At 49.9% G+C, this 18,637-nt stretch overlaps 1 protein-coding gene across 2 annotated transcripts in view; it reads left to right on the top strand.

The window, feature by feature from the left end:
- The first annotated feature begins 3,220 nt into the window (after positions 1 to 3,220).
- Positions 3,221 to 18,637, top strand: part of Olfm2 (olfactomedin 2) — a 79,135-nt gene continuing 63,718 nt past the window's right edge. For both annotated transcript variants that reach the window (XM_041657335.1, XM_041657333.1), the window contains exon 1: positions 3,221 to 3,404. In XM_041657335.1, coding sequence (XP_041513269.1) covers positions 3,336 to 3,404 — 69 coding nt within the window. In that variant the 5' untranslated portion in view covers positions 3,221 to 3,335. The remainder of the gene's footprint in view (positions 3,405 to 18,637) is intronic.

Here is an 18,637-nt window from a genome sequence, read left to right as displayed (position 1 = left end):
GAAGAAACAGGAAGAGACAGGGAGTGGGGAAGAAACCGGGGGTGGGGGTGGGGGATAGAGATAATCTGGCTTTGCCGTCCTTCCTGCCCTTCCATCTCCAAGCATCTGGTTCTGGCTGCAAGCAAGGGAATCTGGGAGATGTAGTTTATAGGGTGCAAAAGGTGCCTGGGAAATGTAGTTTACAGGATTTGCTTGTGGAACAAGTCGGAGAGAAGGAAACTGAGGACTTGAGGACCAAAGGTTAACTGTGCCACAGAAGCCATAGATTGTCTGTGGTAGTGACCACTTCCCTGGCACTGTTTAGAGAGGACAATTATTATGGTCTGGATAAAATGGCTGGTATGTTTGAGTGCTTTGGTCCTTTACCTGGTGGTGCTTTAAGAAAAACTGACAACTATATAGTAGAACTGGATGGCTGGGGCTGGACCTAGAAACTGGTATCTGCTTGACTTCTTCCTCATTTGAAAAATGCCAAGAGCCTCTATCACACTCTGGCTGCCATGCGTTCCCACCATGATGGCGTGTGATGTAACTGTAAACCAGTGGGCTGGACAGATGGCTCAGGCGCTTGCTAAGCACACCTCGGGACCTGAGTTTGGGTTCTTGGCACCCACATAAATCGCTAGGTACAGGGCCAGGGAGATGGCTCAGCAGTTAAGAACACTGACTATTCTTTCAGAAGGCAGGAGTTCTATTCCCAGCAACTCCCTGTGACTCCAGCTCTGTCACCCTCTTGCCTAGCTTTCATGGGAACACATATACACACAGAGACATGTATACACACACACATACACACACACACACACAGAGCCATGCCTTTATCCCAGGGTAGGCAGAGACAGGTAGATCTCTGAGTCTGAGGCCATCCTGTTCTTCATAGAGAATTCTGGGCCAGCCAGGGCTCCATACTGAGCCTGTCTCACTAAACAAAAGCAGGCACAATGATGTGCTTGGTAGTTTTTGCCTACTTGACACAAACCTAGCTTGCCTGGTAAGAGGAAATTTCACTTAAGGAATTGCCTTCCTCATTTCTCTAGGACGTTTTCCTTATTGTTGGTTGATACGGGAGGGAGGACCCAGTTGGCTGTGAGCTGCGCCAGCCATCCATATGCGGGTCGTCCTGCGATGTCTAAGGAAGTCACGGAAAGCAAGCTTGTGAACAGCACTTCTCCATAGCCTCCTGCCTTGAGTTTCTGCCTTGGCTTCCTTCAGGGATGGGCTGTAACCTGCAAGCCAATAAACCTTTCTTCGCGCATGTTGGTTTTGGTCAGTGTTTAGTACAGCAGCAGCAGCAAACTAGATCAAACGGCGTGAGTCTACATCTCAGTGCCAGGGAAGCAGACAGAAGGGCCCCTGCAGGGTACTGGCCAGCCTAGTCTCATGTGTTTGTGTATGCACATGCGTGTTCCTCAACCCTTCTCCACCTTCTAGTGTGGTGCACGGACCTAAGTATATTGGTGGGTGTGCACAGGTGTGCATGCAGACACCAGAGCAGGACACGGTTCCTTCCTCTGTCTCTTTCTGTCTGATTGCCTAAGACACGGTCTCATGGAAGCCAAGACTGGTTTTCAGCGAGGCTGGCCGACCAGTGAGCTCAGGGTCTGCCTGATCTGCTTGTCTCTGTTCTCCCTCCTTCTTTATGGCCAATTTCCCTGTAATCTAACTACATCTCTTGTTCTACCTCAACACCGCCCTGCACACACACACACACACACACACACACACACACACACACACAGAAAAAAAAAGATACAGAAAGAAAGATAGATTGATAGATGCCACTGAGAGGCTTCAGGAAGGAAGGGGACTGGGGACACTCCTGGCTCGCACTGAGAAGCAGACAAAGACTGCAGAGTCTCCCAGAAGTAGGCGGAACAGGGACGCTATTCATACGCAAATGAGACACGAGGCCTTGCTAATATTTTGATTCTCTTGAGCATCCAGCCTGTCATCTTGCACCATTAAAGCAGGAAAGAGGCAGGACCATTTAGGGAGGGAGAGAGTTTCCACCCTGAGGACCTGTGGGGACGTGGGATGGATGCCTCTTGCTGAAGGACTGGTCACTAACTGCTCACCTACTGACTTGTCTCAGTGTCTCTTCTGCTCATCCCCCCCCCATGGGAATCTCTTCGTTTTCATTTTTTGTTATATTTTTACTTACGTGCGTATGTGTGTGTGGAGGTCAAAGGACAGCGTCCATGTGGGTCCTGGGGATTGAGCTCAGGTCATCAGGGTTGGTGGCAAGCACCTTTACCCACTGAGCCATCTCAATGAGGGTCGATAATATAGATATTTGCATTACAATTCATAACAGTAACCAAATTACAGTTATGAAATAGCAAAGAAAATAATTTTACGGTTGGGGGTCACCCCAACATGAGGTATAGTATCATTATGATTGAAAAATTAGGAAGGTTGAGAACCATCACTTGGAACTGGCTAGGCAGAACTTGCTGGGCTTGTACACACAGATCCCTCAGGTCCCTTAGTGCTGGCGTTAAAGGTGTGTGCCACCATGCCCAGATGACCTCCGACTCCAGAGCCTGCCTTTACCTCCCAACTTCCAAATGCTGAGATGACAGATGTGTGCCACCAGGACTGGGCTGTGTGTGTGTGTGTGTGTGTGTGTTTTGAAACAGGTTCTTACTCTGCAGTCTTGGTTGGGTGGAGACTCACCATACAGCCCAGGGGGCCTCAAACTTCCAGTCCCTGTTCCTCTGCCTCCCTCGTACTGGGTAACAGGTGTGCACCACGTCACCGGCTTTGCTCTTCGACTTTGCAACCCATGACTCCCAGTGCCCACCTTTGTCCCACCTTCCCTCCTGTCATTAACCTCTTCCCCAACTCCTAATTTCCCAGTCTGTGCCTCAGTTTCCCTGTTGATTATTAAATCTCTTTTCCTACTAGGTCTCCCGCTTTGTCCCCCATCCCTCCTCCAGCCCCTCTTCATCGTGGGAAAATCCTAGGACGGTGAAATCGACAAGAACGTGATAGCAGCCCCCCTCCCCCATCTCCTGACCTTTTACATCTAGGTTTAAGGGGGATGATGAGTTGAGGGTTGCTTGGTCTGGAGCCCGGCTTCCCTCGCTCACCCGTGACAGCTCCCCACCTGCTGGCAGGGGCCCCACTCTGCGGGGCTGTCGCCCGAAGCCGGGCTGGGGGCGGGGCTGGGGGCGGAGCCCGCGACAAAGGCTGGGCGCGGGGCGGGGGTGGGGTGGAATCCCGGCCGCGGGCGAGGCGGGGTGGAGGCGCTCGGGTCGCCCGGGCGGGCGGGCGGGGTCGCGCCAGGCGGCGGGTCCCCATTACCCAGGCGCCTATCGGGCGGGGGGCGCGTCATGTGGTCGCTCACGGTCCCGCGGCTGTCGCTGCTGCTGTGGCTGCTCTGCCCAGGCCTCGCCGGACAGGTAGGGGCCCCGTGGGCAGGTGCGGAAGCAGGGGAGCCCTAGAGGGGACGTAGGCTCGGAGGGGTCCCGCAAACACGAGCTTTGGGGTCCCACCAGTCTCCCCTTCCAAAAGCTGCAGGATGGAGAGGGGCTTATGGGGAAGGTCGCAGCAAAGGAGGGGTTGGAACATCCACCCTCGTTTGGGGAAACCCTGGGGACACCCAATGCAACCTCAAGGCGGGGAGACTGGGGGGACTCTAGTTTTGGGGTTCCAACCCCTTCGATGAACCACAGCTCACATCCCACCATCGGGCTGTGGGATTGGGGAGGGAAACTTCAGGGGGGCTTTGGGGTGTCGCCTGTCACTTGCCCGTTATGCCTAGGGTGGCTTAGCTTCTAAAGATCCCCCCATCCATTGCCTGCACCCCTATAGTGGGGAAGGGGGCGGGACTCACGTGTGAATGACTGACAGGGATGTGCTCCAGGTGCTTGCTGCTCCCGGGTGCTGGGGAAACGTGTGTCTTTGTGTTGTGGCTGGGTGTGACCCAGGGGAGTTTGTGTGTGTGCCCAAATGTGAGTGAACTGGGGTGTGACTGGTAGAGGGTGAATGTACGCGTAGGAGCGGATGCGAGTGGAGTGGGGGCGGGGTGACCCGAGGGTGGGATGATAGGTAGGAGTTGTGGGTCTGTGACTGGCCGTGTGACCCGGCATGAGGACTTGTGAATCTCCTTGGGCGCCACTCCTGCTGTATGTCAATAACGGCTGTGACAGTTGTCCTCATGGCTGTGCCCAGATGCCTGGTTGTCCAAAACTCAAGTGACAGTCAGGTGTGTGGCCATGTGAGGGCACTCTGTGCCTTTGGTTGAATACATCACTCTAAAACGGGGTGTTCAGGGTGACGGGCTGTGTGTGCAAGCGTGACATTCAGGCCCCATGTGTGTTGGCTCTATGCATATCCCATTCCTGGTATGGCAGGAGCAGGTGGCTCCCTGTGGTACCCCATCTTTTGGGCAAGCTTGGAGAGCTTTACAAAACAGGGAGGGTCCAAGCTTTCTTTTACTGTTAAGAAATCTCATTCCTCCTCCATCTTGGGGGTGGGAATACCCCAAGGTCTCATGTTTGTGTGTTGGGGGGGGGGGGAGTCAGGAGGAAGCTGGTATCCATAAAACAGTCACATATCAGCAAACGCTGGAGAAAGTCTGTTGCTCAGTGTTATATCACAAATGGCCAGAACTAAGTGGCTTAATCCTGAGTGCCCTCTTTGTGGATGGTACCCTGGCAGGCTATCCTCATTTAAGAGATAGGGAAACTGAGGCAAAGCAAAGTTAAGTCACTTGCTTGAGTCCAGACAGTTCAGGAGCAGCACAGAGAGGATATGAGCTGAGGCAAGTCTCTCCTGAACCTACACACTTACCGTTTGTGAAATAATCCACCCCACCGGTCTGCTCTGCCGGGGAGACATGACTAGGCGGAGTTTCCAGGTAGGAACTCAGAATAACAAGGATCTGGTCACCCTCTCTCTTCTGACTTAGACAGGAGGGGAATGAGCGGCAGGTACACCCCACTGCGGGGTGCTGGGTCCATGTAGGATTTCCACAAGAAGAGGTTGTCAGCACAAACACGCAGGGTGGGGAAGGTTGCACACAGTAGGCACTCAGGATTTGAGCTCAAAAGAAACTAGGTACACCCATGTGGGAAAGACAAAAAGAAAAAAACCACATCCACTTGAAAAATGGCTGGAAAAAAATGAACCAGGAGGGAAAGCTTTAGTTCCTGAGGGTGATCCAGTCACCCCTGGGTTCCTAATTCCACGGCCAGTTTGTTGAGAGACCCCAAGACTGGAGGGAGGGACTTGGGGCGGGGCAGTCTGGGGTGGGGCTACTCAGAGAGCGAGGGCGGGGACACATGTCAGAGCACGCTGGGGCTGAAGAGGGGAAATTTGAGTCCCGTTGTGAGGGGCAGCAGTCACTGGTTGCAGTGCTCCAGGTGGCCACTAGGAGGCACCACGTGACGGCTAAAAAAATAGCCAGTGGTTAACACCGCCTGGCTCCGCGGAGGAAGGGAGGAGAGGGCAGGAGAAGAGAAGAGGGAGAGGTGAGGCTCCGAGGGAGGCGGCCTTGCCCTTCTTCCCTTATTTCTCCGTCTAGCCCCAGACACCCCTCCCCAGTCCCAACGGAGTCCTTTCTTGGAAATCATTTCCTCAGCCGTTCAATCACCAGATTTGATTAAACACTGAAGCCCTGCCCTCCCGGAGCTGACCTTCAGGCGCAGCAGACAGATGAAACCACAGAAATGTATAAAACAGCGCCAAGAACTGAATCCATATATAATCCTATGCAAACAGGGAAAATCGCAAAGAGGTTACACCTGTAACCCGGGGTGCGGAGAACCAGAATTCGAGGTCATTCCTTCTCTATTACATCGCGAGTTCAAGGCCAGCCTGGCCTCCCCGCCACCATCACCCCCAAAAAAAGGAGATTAAAGAGGATCTGGAGAGATGGCTCAGCCATCGGAAGCGCTTGGTGTTTGTTCGGTTTCTGAGCTGTGATAGGGCTCTCTGAGGAGGGCAGGGTTTCTTGGACCTGCACTTCCAGGTGACAGTCCATCACTGAGGTGAGCCAGGAGCTCAGGCAGGGGCTCACTCCCTGTCTCACCCTGAGCCAGCTTTCTTACACAGCCCAGGCGCTGCCCATACCGGGCTGGGCCTTCCTGTCAGTCAAGACTCTCTCAGAGGCATGGCCACAGACTGAGCTGATCTGACCAGTGCCTCACCTGAGGGTCCCTGTCCCCAAGTTGACAATAGAATACAACCAGGGTGCTGCTCTTGCGGAGGACTGGAGTCTGACTTCAGCACCCACAATCACCAGATAATCTAGTCCAGTGGATCCAACCTACTGTCTGACCCCAGAAATACGCACAGGTGCATACACAGGAATTAAAAAATTACCCCCTCCCCCCGCAAGACAGGGTTTCTCTGTGTAGCCCTGGCTGTCCTGGAACTCTGTAGACCAGGGTAGCCTCGAACTCACAGCAATCTATCTGCCTCTGCCTCCCAGTGCTGGGTTTAAAGGTGTGCTTTCCCATGTCCGGTACATAAAACTACATCTTAAACTAGAGAGTGGGGAGGGGACAGGTAGGGAGTCTGAGCTGGTGTGGTCTGGGAGGCGTCTCTAAGAAGTGGAGCTGGAGGAAAACACCTGAAGGGGGTGAGTGAGAAAGGCTCTCAGGTGAGGGGCATCTAAGGCAGGAGGAACAGCCGAGGTGTGCAAAGACCCTGAGGTCCAGGGAGCAGTGTGGAGCCTGCTGCGGGCCCAGCGGTGTGGAGTCTGCTGCGGACCCAGCGGTGTGGAGTCTGCCGTGGGCCCAGCGGTGTGGAGTCTGCCGTGGGCCCAGCGGTGTGGAGTCTGCCGTGGGCCCAGCGGTGTGGAGTCTGCCGTGGGCCCAGCGGTGTGGAGTCTGCCGTGGGCCCAGCGGTGTGGAGTCTGCTGTGGACCTAGTCGAGGGAGGAAAGATGAATTTGAGGTTGAGTGAGGCCAAAGAAGGCCAGCAAGGCAGAACCATGAAGAAGTTGTGACTGAGTGGTTGGGGATTTGTCAGTCAAGGAGAAATTGGCACCTGTCAGAGGCATTTTATTTCCGCCTGTCCAGGACTGATCTCTTGTTCTGGGTCTTGGCCACTGTGGTGTGGTGTTCTCTCTCTCTCTCTCTCTCTCTCTCTCTCTCTCTCTCTCTCTCTCTCTGTGTGTGTGTGTGTGTGTGTGTGTGTGTGTAAGCCAGAAGCAAACCTGGGTGTCTCTACCTTATTTTTAAAATATTTTTTAGATTTTATTTTTTATGTTTTAGTTATCTTTTGGACACATGTCTGTGACTATGTGGTGGGGACTAGGGTGTGTGTGTGTGGAGGGGAGTCTGTTCACCTTGATCAGACTCAGGGCCGAGTGCCTTTTTCTTTCTAAAAGATTTATTTATTTATGCATTGGTGTTTTGTCTGCATGTATGTCCGTGTGAGGGCATCAGATCCTTTGGGACTGGAGTTATGGACAGTTGTGAGCTATTGTGTAGGTGCTGGGAATTGAACCTGGGTCCTCTGGCAGAGCAGTCAGTGCTCTTAACCACTGAACCATCTCTCTAGCCCCAAATTTTAGGATTTTTTTTAATGAGACAGGGTTTCACTGTGTAGCCCTGGCTATCCTGGAACTTGCTCTGTAGACCAGGCTGGCCTTGAACTCACAGAGACCCACCTGCTTCTGCTTCAGTTTCCGAGTCAGTCTCTCACTGGCCCCAGGGCCCATGCCTGGCCAGCTATCACTGAGCTGCAGGGGTCCTTCCGTCGCCACCTTTCCAGTCAGGGTGACAGGCCTGTGCAGTATGCTTGCCATTTATATGGTGCTGGGATATGAATTCTGGTCCCCCTGCTTGTACCACAAACACATCACCCACTTAGCAAGCTCCCTCTCTCTTAGTGTTATCTGAGCTTAGGGGCCAATGCTTTTCTGGGGTCCCCACAGGATGGGAATAATTAGTTCAGCTTAACCATATGCCCCAGGGCCTTTGTATTTTCCATTCCTTTCCATATACCTGAATATAGCTCCCCCAGGAACAGTCATTTCAGTGCCCTCTCCTCTTTTTTCTGCTTAAATTACTTCCTCTAAGAAGGATGCTCTGAACCGGGCAATGGTGGTGCATGCCTCTAACACCAGCACTTGGGTAACAGAGGTAGGAGGAACTTTGTGAGTCTGAGGCCAGCCTGGTCTACAGAGTGAGTTCCAGGACAGAAATAGTTTCGAATTCCCACCACCACTACCAAAACCAGGCTTCCCTGACCATCCATCTAAAATCATTTATTTGAGACCATTACGAAGTGAAACAAGCTACTTGAACACACGTAAACACTGCAGTACCAATCTGAAAGCAGAGGGAGCTACTGAGTAACTAGAGGGAGGGTAGCATATAGAGAGTGGAGACGCTGCACAAGTGGATGGTTCCTGCCTCAGGAGACATTTCCTCACCTGCTATGGGGAGTGGACAATTGAACACTTGAGGCTGGAAGTGTGTAACCAGTTGGCAAAACATTTGCCCATTTTATATGAAGGTCCAAGTCCTCAGCATCACATACAACTGGGGGTGGTGGCAAATGCTTATAATCCTAGCACTTGGGAGATGGAGGCAGGGGGATTAGGAGTTCAAGGTCATCCACTACTATATAACACAACTTCGGCTACAGGAGATCACCATCCCCAGTCTAAAAACAAAAGCAGATCAGGCTGGGGTGTAGCAAAGCGTCCAAAGCCTTTGGATTTCATCCCAGAACTACATAAAATAGGTGTGGTGGTGCATACCCATAATCCCAACTCTCAGAAGACACAGACAGGAGACTGATACCAATACCAGGCCAGCCTAGGTTACAAAATGAGACCCTGTCACAACAAAACAAAACAAGGTATGTCTGTTTCACATAGTTCTGGAATTTTCCATAGACTGTTTCCTGGTTGCTGTTAATTGGAACTTCAAAAAGCAAACCCTGGAGAATTGGGGACCTCTGTGCCAAGGAAGGTGCCTGAGGTCATAGATGCCAAGCCGAGGCTGAAATCCCACGGAAGGATGCCGCTACTTAGCTCAGGGACGCTGAATTTGCTCATTTTTTTCCTAAGGTGTTAGTTAACATCCCGGCTGAGGGTGGGTGGGAAATCCCAACAAACTGCGGGAAGAGCCTTCTGGGGCCGGACCCAAAACTAAGGAGCTGGGGCGACACCTAGTGTGGAATGAGGTTTGTGCAGGACGTGAGTTTTTTTTTAATTGTGTGTGTGTGTGTGTACTCAGATGTACATACAAAGAATAGACGTACCTCAACTGGACCTCTTTAGAAGCACCCCGATTGTTTTTAAATTTTAATCACATTTATTTGGGGAGGGGAGAGTTCTTGGCCTGGTGCCCCCGTGGAAATCAGAGCATGTGGAGGTCAGAGGACGATTTCCGGGAGTCAGCTTCCTCACTGTTTGGGTTCCAGGGATGGAGCTCGGGACTTTCGGTTTGGTGGCGATCCGCTTTAGTCTCTGAACCTCGCCGGCGTCACTTTGGTTTTTGAGAGAGGATCTTTCAGGGGCCTAGAGCTTGCCAAGTACAGACTGGCTGGCCAGCGAACCCCAGGGGTTACACTTCATCCGTCCACGCCTCAGGCCAATCTGAGCAGAGGCAGTAGCACAGAGCGGTGCGAACAGATTTGACGAGGTGTGTTTGGAAAGCGTAACCCTTCACCCCTCTGCCCGTGTGTATGCTTGTACATGTTTGCATGTGTGTGTCTGCACACGCATGTGAAGGTCAGAGGTGGCATCTGTGCTCTTCCTACGCCGCCGTCTGTTTTATATTGCATCACGATCTCTTCGTGAACCTGGAGCATGTTGATTCGGTTAGTCTAGCAGGCCAGCTAATTCTCGAAGATTCCACTTCCAGAGTGCTGAGGTCCATGCCCACGTGACATCTACATGGGCTCTGGGGATCTGAACTCAGGTCCTCCTGCTTGTGTGGCAAGCACTTTGCCCGCTGAGCGATTTCCCCAGCTCCTATTTTGTTTTCTTTATTTTTTTTAAAGAGTTTGTTTATTTATTATGTATACAACATTCTGCCTCCATGTATGCCCACACACCAGAGGAGGACGCCAGATCTCATTACAGATGGTTGTGAGCCACCATGTGGGTGCTGGGAATTGAACTCAGGACCTCTGGAAGAGCAGCCAGTGCTCTTAACCACTGAGCCACCTCTCCAGCCCCCTGTTTTCTTTATTTTAAAAAGTCTTCTATTTGTTTATTTTTGTGTGGGCACACGTCTGATGATGGAGGTCAGAAGACAGTGTGCAGGAGTCCGTTCTTTTTTTCCATTACGTGGGTCCCTGTCAGGGATAGAACTCAGGTCTTCAGTCTTGGCAGCAATCACCCTCATCTGCTAAGCCACCTTGTCAGCTCCTTTACAACAATCTATACCACTGGCTGCTCAGTCCTTCCCTGAAGACAGAACTATAAAATATCTCTGCAAAAAAATAAAGAAACCCCAAATTAAAGTCAGTCGAGGCCATGCAAGTCCTCATCCCTGAAGCCCAGAGAGTTCTAATTATCCTCAAGAAAACACAGTAGGGGCTGGAGAGATGGCTCAGAGGTTAAGAGCACTGACTGCTCTTCCAGAGGTCCTGAGTTCAATTCCCAGCAACCACATAGTGACTCACAGCCATCTATGATGAGATCTGGTGCCCTCTTCTGGCATGCAGGTAGAATACTGTATACATAATAAATAAATAAAATCTTGAAAAAAGAAAGAAAGAAAACACAGTAAATACACCAAGAGACAGACACTTTCCTTGTTCCTCTGGTCATTCTGAAGAAAATCCACCGAAGGAACAGAGATGAGACACAGCTTGCTATGGAGTGTCGGGAAGTCCACAAGTCAAAGAGAGAGACTCGAGCTGGGCATGGTGGTGCATGTCTTCATCTTAGCCCTTGGGAGGAAGTTGATGGTTGGCACGGGCAACTTAGCAAACTTTTGCTTGAAGGTATAATAAAAAGGGGTTGGGACTCAGCTGTAGAGCCCCTGCCTAGAATCCCCCATGGAGGGGCTGGGGACATGGCTCAGTGCTTGTATGCAGCGTATTGTATACAGTACACAGGCACTGTATACAAAGGATCATTTCCCAAGATGGAATGAGTTCAAGCCAGGGTTCTGGGGATGGGAGCTCAGGTTGAATGGGTGTGGATGGTGCCTACGAGAGGTGAGGTTAGAGGCGGATGTGGGAGGATAGTGGTGATCTGGCTAGAAAGACTGTGAATTCTAAGTTAAGGGTTTCAGAATTTATTGAGTTGTTTGTAAACAGTCACAGGGTCTGGAGAGAGAACTCAGTGGTTAAGAGCCCTGGCTGTTCTTCAACAGAATCCAGGTTTGCTTCCCATTACCCACATGGCAGCTAAAACCCACCCATAACTACAGCCCCAGTGACATTGGTGCCCTTTCCTGACCTCCACAGGCACCAGGCACTCATGGGGTGAACAGACAAAACACACACACACATAAAATAAATAATTCATGCATGCAGACTTACACACACACACACATAAAATAAATAATTCGTGCATGCACACTTACACACACACACACACACACACACACATGTACACACAAGGATAAATTATCCTTGGGTTGTGGAGCTGGCTCAGTTGGTAGAGTGCTGGCCCAGCACACACAAAGCCCCGTGTTCCATCCCCAGTACCACAGAAACGGTATGATGTAGCATTCCTATGAATTCAGCCTGGAGAGGTGGAAACAGGAGGATGAGGAGGTCAAAGTCATATTTAGCTATATAGCAAGTTTGAGGCTGTCCTGGGCTACATGAAACAATGTTTTTAAAAGGTTAAGAACACTGGCTGCTTTTCCAAAGTCTTGAATTCAATTCCCAGCAACCCACATGGTGGCTTACAGCCATCTGAAATGAGATCTGGTGCCCTCTTCTGGCATTCAAGCATACATGCAGGCGGAACACTATATATAATAGAAAAACAAATCTTTTAAAAAGCAAAGCTGAGTGGTGGTAATGCACACACCTGTAATCCCAGCACTCAGGAGGCAGAGACAGGTGGATCTCTGTGAGTTCAAGGCCAGCCTGGTCTACAGAGCGAGTTCTAGGACAGGCTCCAAAGCTACAGAGAAACTATGTCTTGAAAAAACAAAAAAACTCCAACCAAAGCGGGGGGGGGGGGGGGGAGTAAATAGAAGGAACCAACAAAAAGTGTCAAAACTTGATTCTAATTACAGCAAAAGTTTATCATTTCTAGTATGAAATTAGAAATCCCAGGACAGTCTGGTTTAATCCCTGCTGGGAATTCGCACATCCTCTTACTCAGTATTGTGACTACAGATGCCACTGCAGACTGGCCTTGAAGATATGAATAAGTCCTACGGAGTAGATGAATTTGCCATGGGGAGTTTGCGACTCATGGAACTGAGAGATGGCTCAGCAGTTAAGACTGTTTGTTCCTCTTTCAGGGGACTCAAGTTTCTTTCCAGCATCCACATGGGGCAGCTCACAACTACCTATAATTATAGCTCTGGGGCATCTGACACCCCCTTCTGGCCCCCGTGGGCATTACAGTCTCATGCGCCCCCCCCCCCCCCCCCCCCATGTTCATGCCTTTAAATCCCAGCACTCGGGGCAGAGACAGGCAGTTTTCTATGAGTTCAAGGCCAGCATGGTCTACAGTGCAAGTTCCAGGACAGTCTGGGCTGTTCCAGAGAGAAACCCTGCCTCAAAAATAGATAGATAGATAGATAGATAGATAGATATAATCTATTAATTGTGACAATCTGCTATATATGATCAGAAGTTTCCCAATATTGAAGAAATTTTTGGCGAGACCAGGCATAGTGGTGTACAATCCTAGCACTTAGGAGATAGAGGCAGGCGGATCTTTCTGTACTGAAGGCCAGTCTGGTCTACAAAATGAGTTCCACAACAGCCAGGACTACATAGAGAGACCCTGTCTTAAAAAAACAAACAAACAATTTAAAAAAAGTGGGTGAGAACAGGCTGCTGTAAACTGAACCCATATCCCCACTGTGGCACACATCAAATAAAGTTTCTGGCAGATATGCAAATTATCCCTCTACCAGTCAGCTTCCATATGTTTCACGGCCTTTGGATTCCTGGTGCTGGGACGAGAAGTATGAACTACCACACCCGGTTTGTGTGGTGCTGGGGGATGACCTAGAGTTTCGCGCTAGGGATGCTCTCTAGCCACAGAGTCAAATCCCCAGCCCTCTTTTTACTTTTATTTTGGGACAGGTTCTCATTCTTAATCTTCTTGCCTCGGCCTCCAAAGCAGCTGAAGTCACAGACCTGTATCACTGTATGTTAGAGAAAATTCTGCCTTTTCCAGTGCCTGCCTTGTACTGAACTCTTGTGACAAAAGTAGCTGGGGAGAAAGTGTTTGTCTCACTCAGTTTCAGAGTGGGGTCCCTCACGGTAGCACAGGGAGGCTGTGTGGCCAGAGTTTAGGAGCTGGTTACAGTGAACCCAAGTCAGGGACAGAGAATGAAGAATGCAACCTAGTGCTCAGCTGGCTTCCTCCACCTCGGGCATTTCAGGGAACGGTGCCTCCTAGGGAATGGTGCTGCCCACAGTGGGTTGGGTCTTCCCATCCTAGTTAATATAGTCAAGACAGTCTCCCACAGACATAACAACGGGCCAGCCTGATCTAGACAATCCCTCGTTGAGATTTGCTTCCTGGGTGAACTAGACTGTACCAAGTTCTCAATCGAAAGTGAGCATGGAAATGAAGATAACTCTTCTGTGTCTTCTTCCAAAACTTTACTGTTAGATGGATGATCCATCTAGAATCAGTTGGTTGTGTGTGCATTTTAGTGTGGATGCACATGTGTGGGGTGTATGGGCACATCTGTGTGTGGTCAGAGGTTGTACGAATTTAGCAGAGTCTGGAGTAGACATTAGAACGAACAGTTTCCCCTGTACCTGGGGCACACATGAAAGTGAGCAGCTGTTCCCTAGAAGGGCGTTGACACTGAAGAATCATTGCAGAAAACAGCAAAGGATATGGAAAACAGAGGTTGTTTTCCATGATTTGTGGAATTGCAGCCTTCCCACGACTTTGGTCAAAAGACACCTCTGGCACACCCGAGGCTCTTGGATTATCGTGTATTGCAAATAATGTTACATAAAGGACTAAAGTCATGAAGGCATGTGATGCCTTCCTCTAGAGAGACATTCAGTTAGATCGGGGATCTTGGGAGGAGGAAATACTTTACCCAAAAAAACAACTTTGTGTAGCAACCAATGAATGTGCCTTTGTACGGCTGTTCAGGGTTCAGTCCATCAGAGGCTGGGCCTTCCTGCTACCACACAGGCCTTAACATTTCACCTTGCTGTGACCTCTTTCTTCAACCAACACAGAACACCCTGACAGAAGTCGGCCTTGACTGTCATCTCTCAGGAGTCAGCTACTTTATTCTTTGTCTCTCCTGCCTGGGATACAGGCATGTACCAGCAGTGCTTAGCTTTTGCTTTTTTAGAAACTATCTTTTATTTATTCTTTGACAATTTCATACGTGTATGCAACACTTCTTGTTCATACCCACTCCCAACTCCCCTGCCCTTTCTCCTCTCAACACTCCCAACACATTTCTTTCTGCCTTTATGTTCTCTCCTAAAGTTTTAAGCCCATAGACACCAGTCAATTCTTCAATTGATCATGTCTGGGTCTTGTGTAGGTAACCATATCTATAGTAAGTTCATGACATGTGATAGCCATGTCATCTCCAGAGGCCAGCACGTCATGGCATTCTTCCCCAACCTCTGGCTTCTATGGTCGTTATGCCTCCTGTCCTGTGAAGAGCCTTTGGTGTGGGGGCTGGATGGGGCGGTTTGATTCAGAGCACTCAACAGTCACTATGCCCAGCACCTTGCACAGTTAAGAGTCTCTGCATTTACTGCTGCACACTGCAGAGAGATGCTTCTCTGGAGCAGGGTGAGTGCAGCAATGACCCATGGGTAGAAGGGACGTACTTAGAAGGGAGTTTGACAACTTGTCAATTTGGTAACACAATAGTGGTAGGTTGCCCTGTAGAGACTGTGACCTCCCAAGCCATGCACCTCTGCCCACATTTACACAATCAGGCAGGGCTTTTCTTCCGTGGAGTAGGCCTCAAAGCCAGCATATAGGGTTGGTCACTCCCATAACCATCATTCCCCTATTGCACCGGGGGCCACATCTTGCCTGGCAGGTTGGTGGGATTCAGCATTGAGTAAGACCCTCAGTGCTTTTTTTAAAGTGGGTTCTGGGGATCAAACTCAGGTCCTAATGCTTGCCCACTAAGCTATCTTCTCAGATCACAGATCTGATCTGTGTATCATGGAAGTCTGGTCCACTTCCACTCTTCCCACTATGAGCCAGTCCCAGATAGACACTGAGGCTGAATGCAGGGTGCTTCTGTGCTCCTCATTTTTCTCATTAATTTAATTTGCTCTTCTGGGAATTGAACATAGAGTCTCATGCATATAACTGCCCAGCTATGAAACCCTTGTTATGCAAGCATGAAGACCTGCGTTTGGATTCTGAGAACACACATAAAAAGCCGGGTGCCACTGTGGGCATTGTATCCTAGGAGATACAGAGACAGAAGGTTCCAAGGGGCCTCTGGCAGCCAGCATAGCCAAATTGATGAGCTCTGCATTCAGTAAAGAACCCTCTGTTAAATCATAAGTGGAGCCTAGCAGTAGCGGTGCACGCCTTTAATTCTAGAACTTGGGAGGCAGAGGCAGGTGGATCTTTGAGTTCAAGGCCAGCCTGGTCTACAGAGTGAGGTCCAGGACAGCCAGGACTGCACGGAGAAACCCTGTCTCAAAAAACCGAACCAAAACAAAAAACCCGTCAGTTGGGCACCCATAGAGGAAGACACCTGGCCTTCCTACTTGAGCAAGTGTACCTGCACTCACAAATGTACAGACACGAACATGCACACACGAGAGCTGGCTCTGGTGGCGTGAAGAAAAGGACTGTGGGGGAAGGATGAAGCCTTGAGTCATAAGCTTGAGTTTTTGTGAGTTCATCAGGGCTGAGCCTAGGGGTGGGGTGAAGCCAGAATTCTGTGGAGTGTATGTCTTTGGGTTCTCTAGAGGAACAGAACTGATAGAATGAATAGATGTGTGTATACGTGTGTGTATACATATATATATTCTTATATTTATTTAGAAATATTGGAGGTTTATCATAGTGGCTTACATGCTGCGGTCCATCTAGTCCAATGATGGCTGTCTACCAAGGGAAAGCACAAGAATCCGGTCGCTCTTCAGTACGCGAGGCTGGATGTCTCATTTGGTCTTCAGTGTGTGCTGGAATCCCAGAGAAGTAGGCTCTAATGCTAGTGAAGGAATGGACTTGCCAGGGAGAGTGAGGGCCAACGGGCAAGTAGCAAAATCTCCCTTCTTGTGTCCTGTATAGAGGCTGCCAGCAGAAGGTGTGGCCCAGGTTAAAGGTGGATCTTCCCACCTCAAAAGATCTGGATTTAGCCGGGCGTGGTGGCGCACGCCTTTAATCCCAGCACTCGGGAGGCAGAGGCTGGCGGATCTCTGTGAGTTCAAGGCCAGCCTGGTCTACAGAGCTAGTTCCAGGACAGGCTCCAAAGCCACAGAGAAACCCTGTCTCGAAAAAACCAAAAAAAAAAAAAAAAAAAAATCTGGATTTAAAATGAATTAAGAAAAAAGAATCTGTCACAGGTATATCCAGCCTCTTGGATTTTCGTTAATTCCAGGTGTGGTCAAGTCGACAACCAAGGACAGCGTCATCGTGTGTAAGGGCGGGAAATATTTGTGAAATTTTAGTTCAATCATGAGGGTCCTCTCTAGCATTCAGATGTAGAGGAGGTAGGATTGTTGCAAGTTCAAAGCCAGTGAAGGCTTCCTAAGCAGCTCTGGAGGGGCAAAACTTCGCAGTGAAACCCTGTAAGATCAGGCTGGAGTAGCTCAGAGCCCTGGGCTCCATCCCCAGCACTAAATAAATTGGGGGCTGGGATGGTGGTGTGCAGGCCTGTTATCCCATGACTCAGGAGGCAGAGGCAGGAAGATCAGGAGTTCCAGGTTAACCTTTCTTGGCTACATGGTGACTTCAAGGTCAGCCTGGGTTGTGAGACTGTCTCTAAAAAATAAAATACAAACAAAGCAGTTTTATACAATCGCGGGTGACAAACCCTAACATAGCCCCCATCCTGCCCAACAGGTCTGCCGCCTTCTGGCAATCCTCCCTTCCCCTTCCTTGCTGGCTGTCCATCAGTTCCAGAGATTCCTAGTCTAACCTTCCCTACCTTTATTGCCCTTTTCTGGACATTTTATATAAACGGGATCATAAACTTTGTGGTCCTTCTCTCCAGCTTCTTTTCCTTAGAAAAATACTTCTGGGGTTCAAGGCATTGATAGCTGGTCCTCTGTAGGCTGGGAGTCTGTTAGATGGGTGATCCCCTCTGATTGCACGCTCGCCAGGTAATAGACAGCTGGTTTATTCATGACTGGAAAACCCACTGCCATGAATGTCACATTGTGTCTTTCTGTGAACTCATCCTTGGATTCCTCTGCAGTAGATGGATCCCTGGGTTTTCTGGCAAACTCCTGCTTAGCTTTCTCAGAAGTTACTAAGGGGAAGCAGTGGCAACATTGTACATTCCTAGTAGCAGAGCTGGGAACCTCCCTAGTGCTGAGCGTTCTCTTTCCAGTCAGGGTCTCCAGCTCACCATAGAGCTCAGATCTGCACTATGTGGTGAGGCTGGTCTTGACCTCGTGATCCTCCTGCCTCTATCTCCCGAGTGCTAGGATTATAGGTATGTTCCATACCTGGTTTATGCAGTGCTGGGCGTGTAACCCAGGGCTTCAAGCATACAGGAATGCACCCTACCCACAGACAGCCCAGCCCTGATGCTCGTGTGTGAGTGTGTGCATGTGAGTGTATGTGAGTGTGTGAGTGTGCATGGGTACGCATGTATGTGAAGGGCACAGGTTGATTTTGAGTTTCTTCCTTAGTGTGTGTATGTGTGTATGAGTGTGTGTGAGTGTGTGCATGAGTGTGCGTGAGTGTGTGTGAGTGTGCATGGGTACACATGTATATGAAGGGCACAGGTTGATTTTGGGCATCTTCCTTAGTGTGTGAGTGTGTGTATGTGTGTGTGTGTGTGAGTGTGCATGGGTGCACATGTATGTGAAGGGCACAGGTTGATTTTGGGCATCTTCCTTAGTGTGTGAGTGTGTGCGTGAGTGTGCGTGAGTGTGCATGGGTGCACATGTATGTGGAGAGCACAGGTTAGTTTTGGGTGCCCTCAATGCTTCTCTATTTCATTTCTATTTTTTGAGACAGAGTCTCTCACTAAACCTGAAACTCATTGATCAGCTAGGCTGCCTGGGGAGTGAGCCCCAGGGTCTTCCTGTCTCTATACCCCACCCCCAGGGCAGAGATTACAGGTATGGACCACCACACTGAGTTTTAACATGGGTTCTGGGAATCTGAACTCAGGACTTCATGTGACAAGCATCTTATGGACTGAGTCATCTCCCCAGCCTCTTGGATACTCTTTTTTAAATAGTTTATTTTTGTGTGTGTGCCGGATTGTTCAGAAGTATGCCACATATGTGCAGGAACCCCGGAAGTCCAGAAAAAGGCACCGGATCCTGTGGTTCTGGAGCTACAGGCTGTTGAGAGCCGGCATGTGGGTTCTGGAACT

This window comes from Microtus oregoni, unplaced genomic scaffold (genome assembly GCF_018167655.1).
Source record: "Microtus oregoni isolate MIOR12 unplaced genomic scaffold, Mior012 000008F_ref0000371, whole genome shotgun sequence".
Taxonomy (NCBI): domain Eukaryota; kingdom Metazoa; phylum Chordata; class Mammalia; order Rodentia; family Cricetidae; genus Microtus; species Microtus oregoni.
Note: the sequence above shows the minus strand (reverse complement) of the source record. Positions and strands in the feature narration are given on the sequence as shown.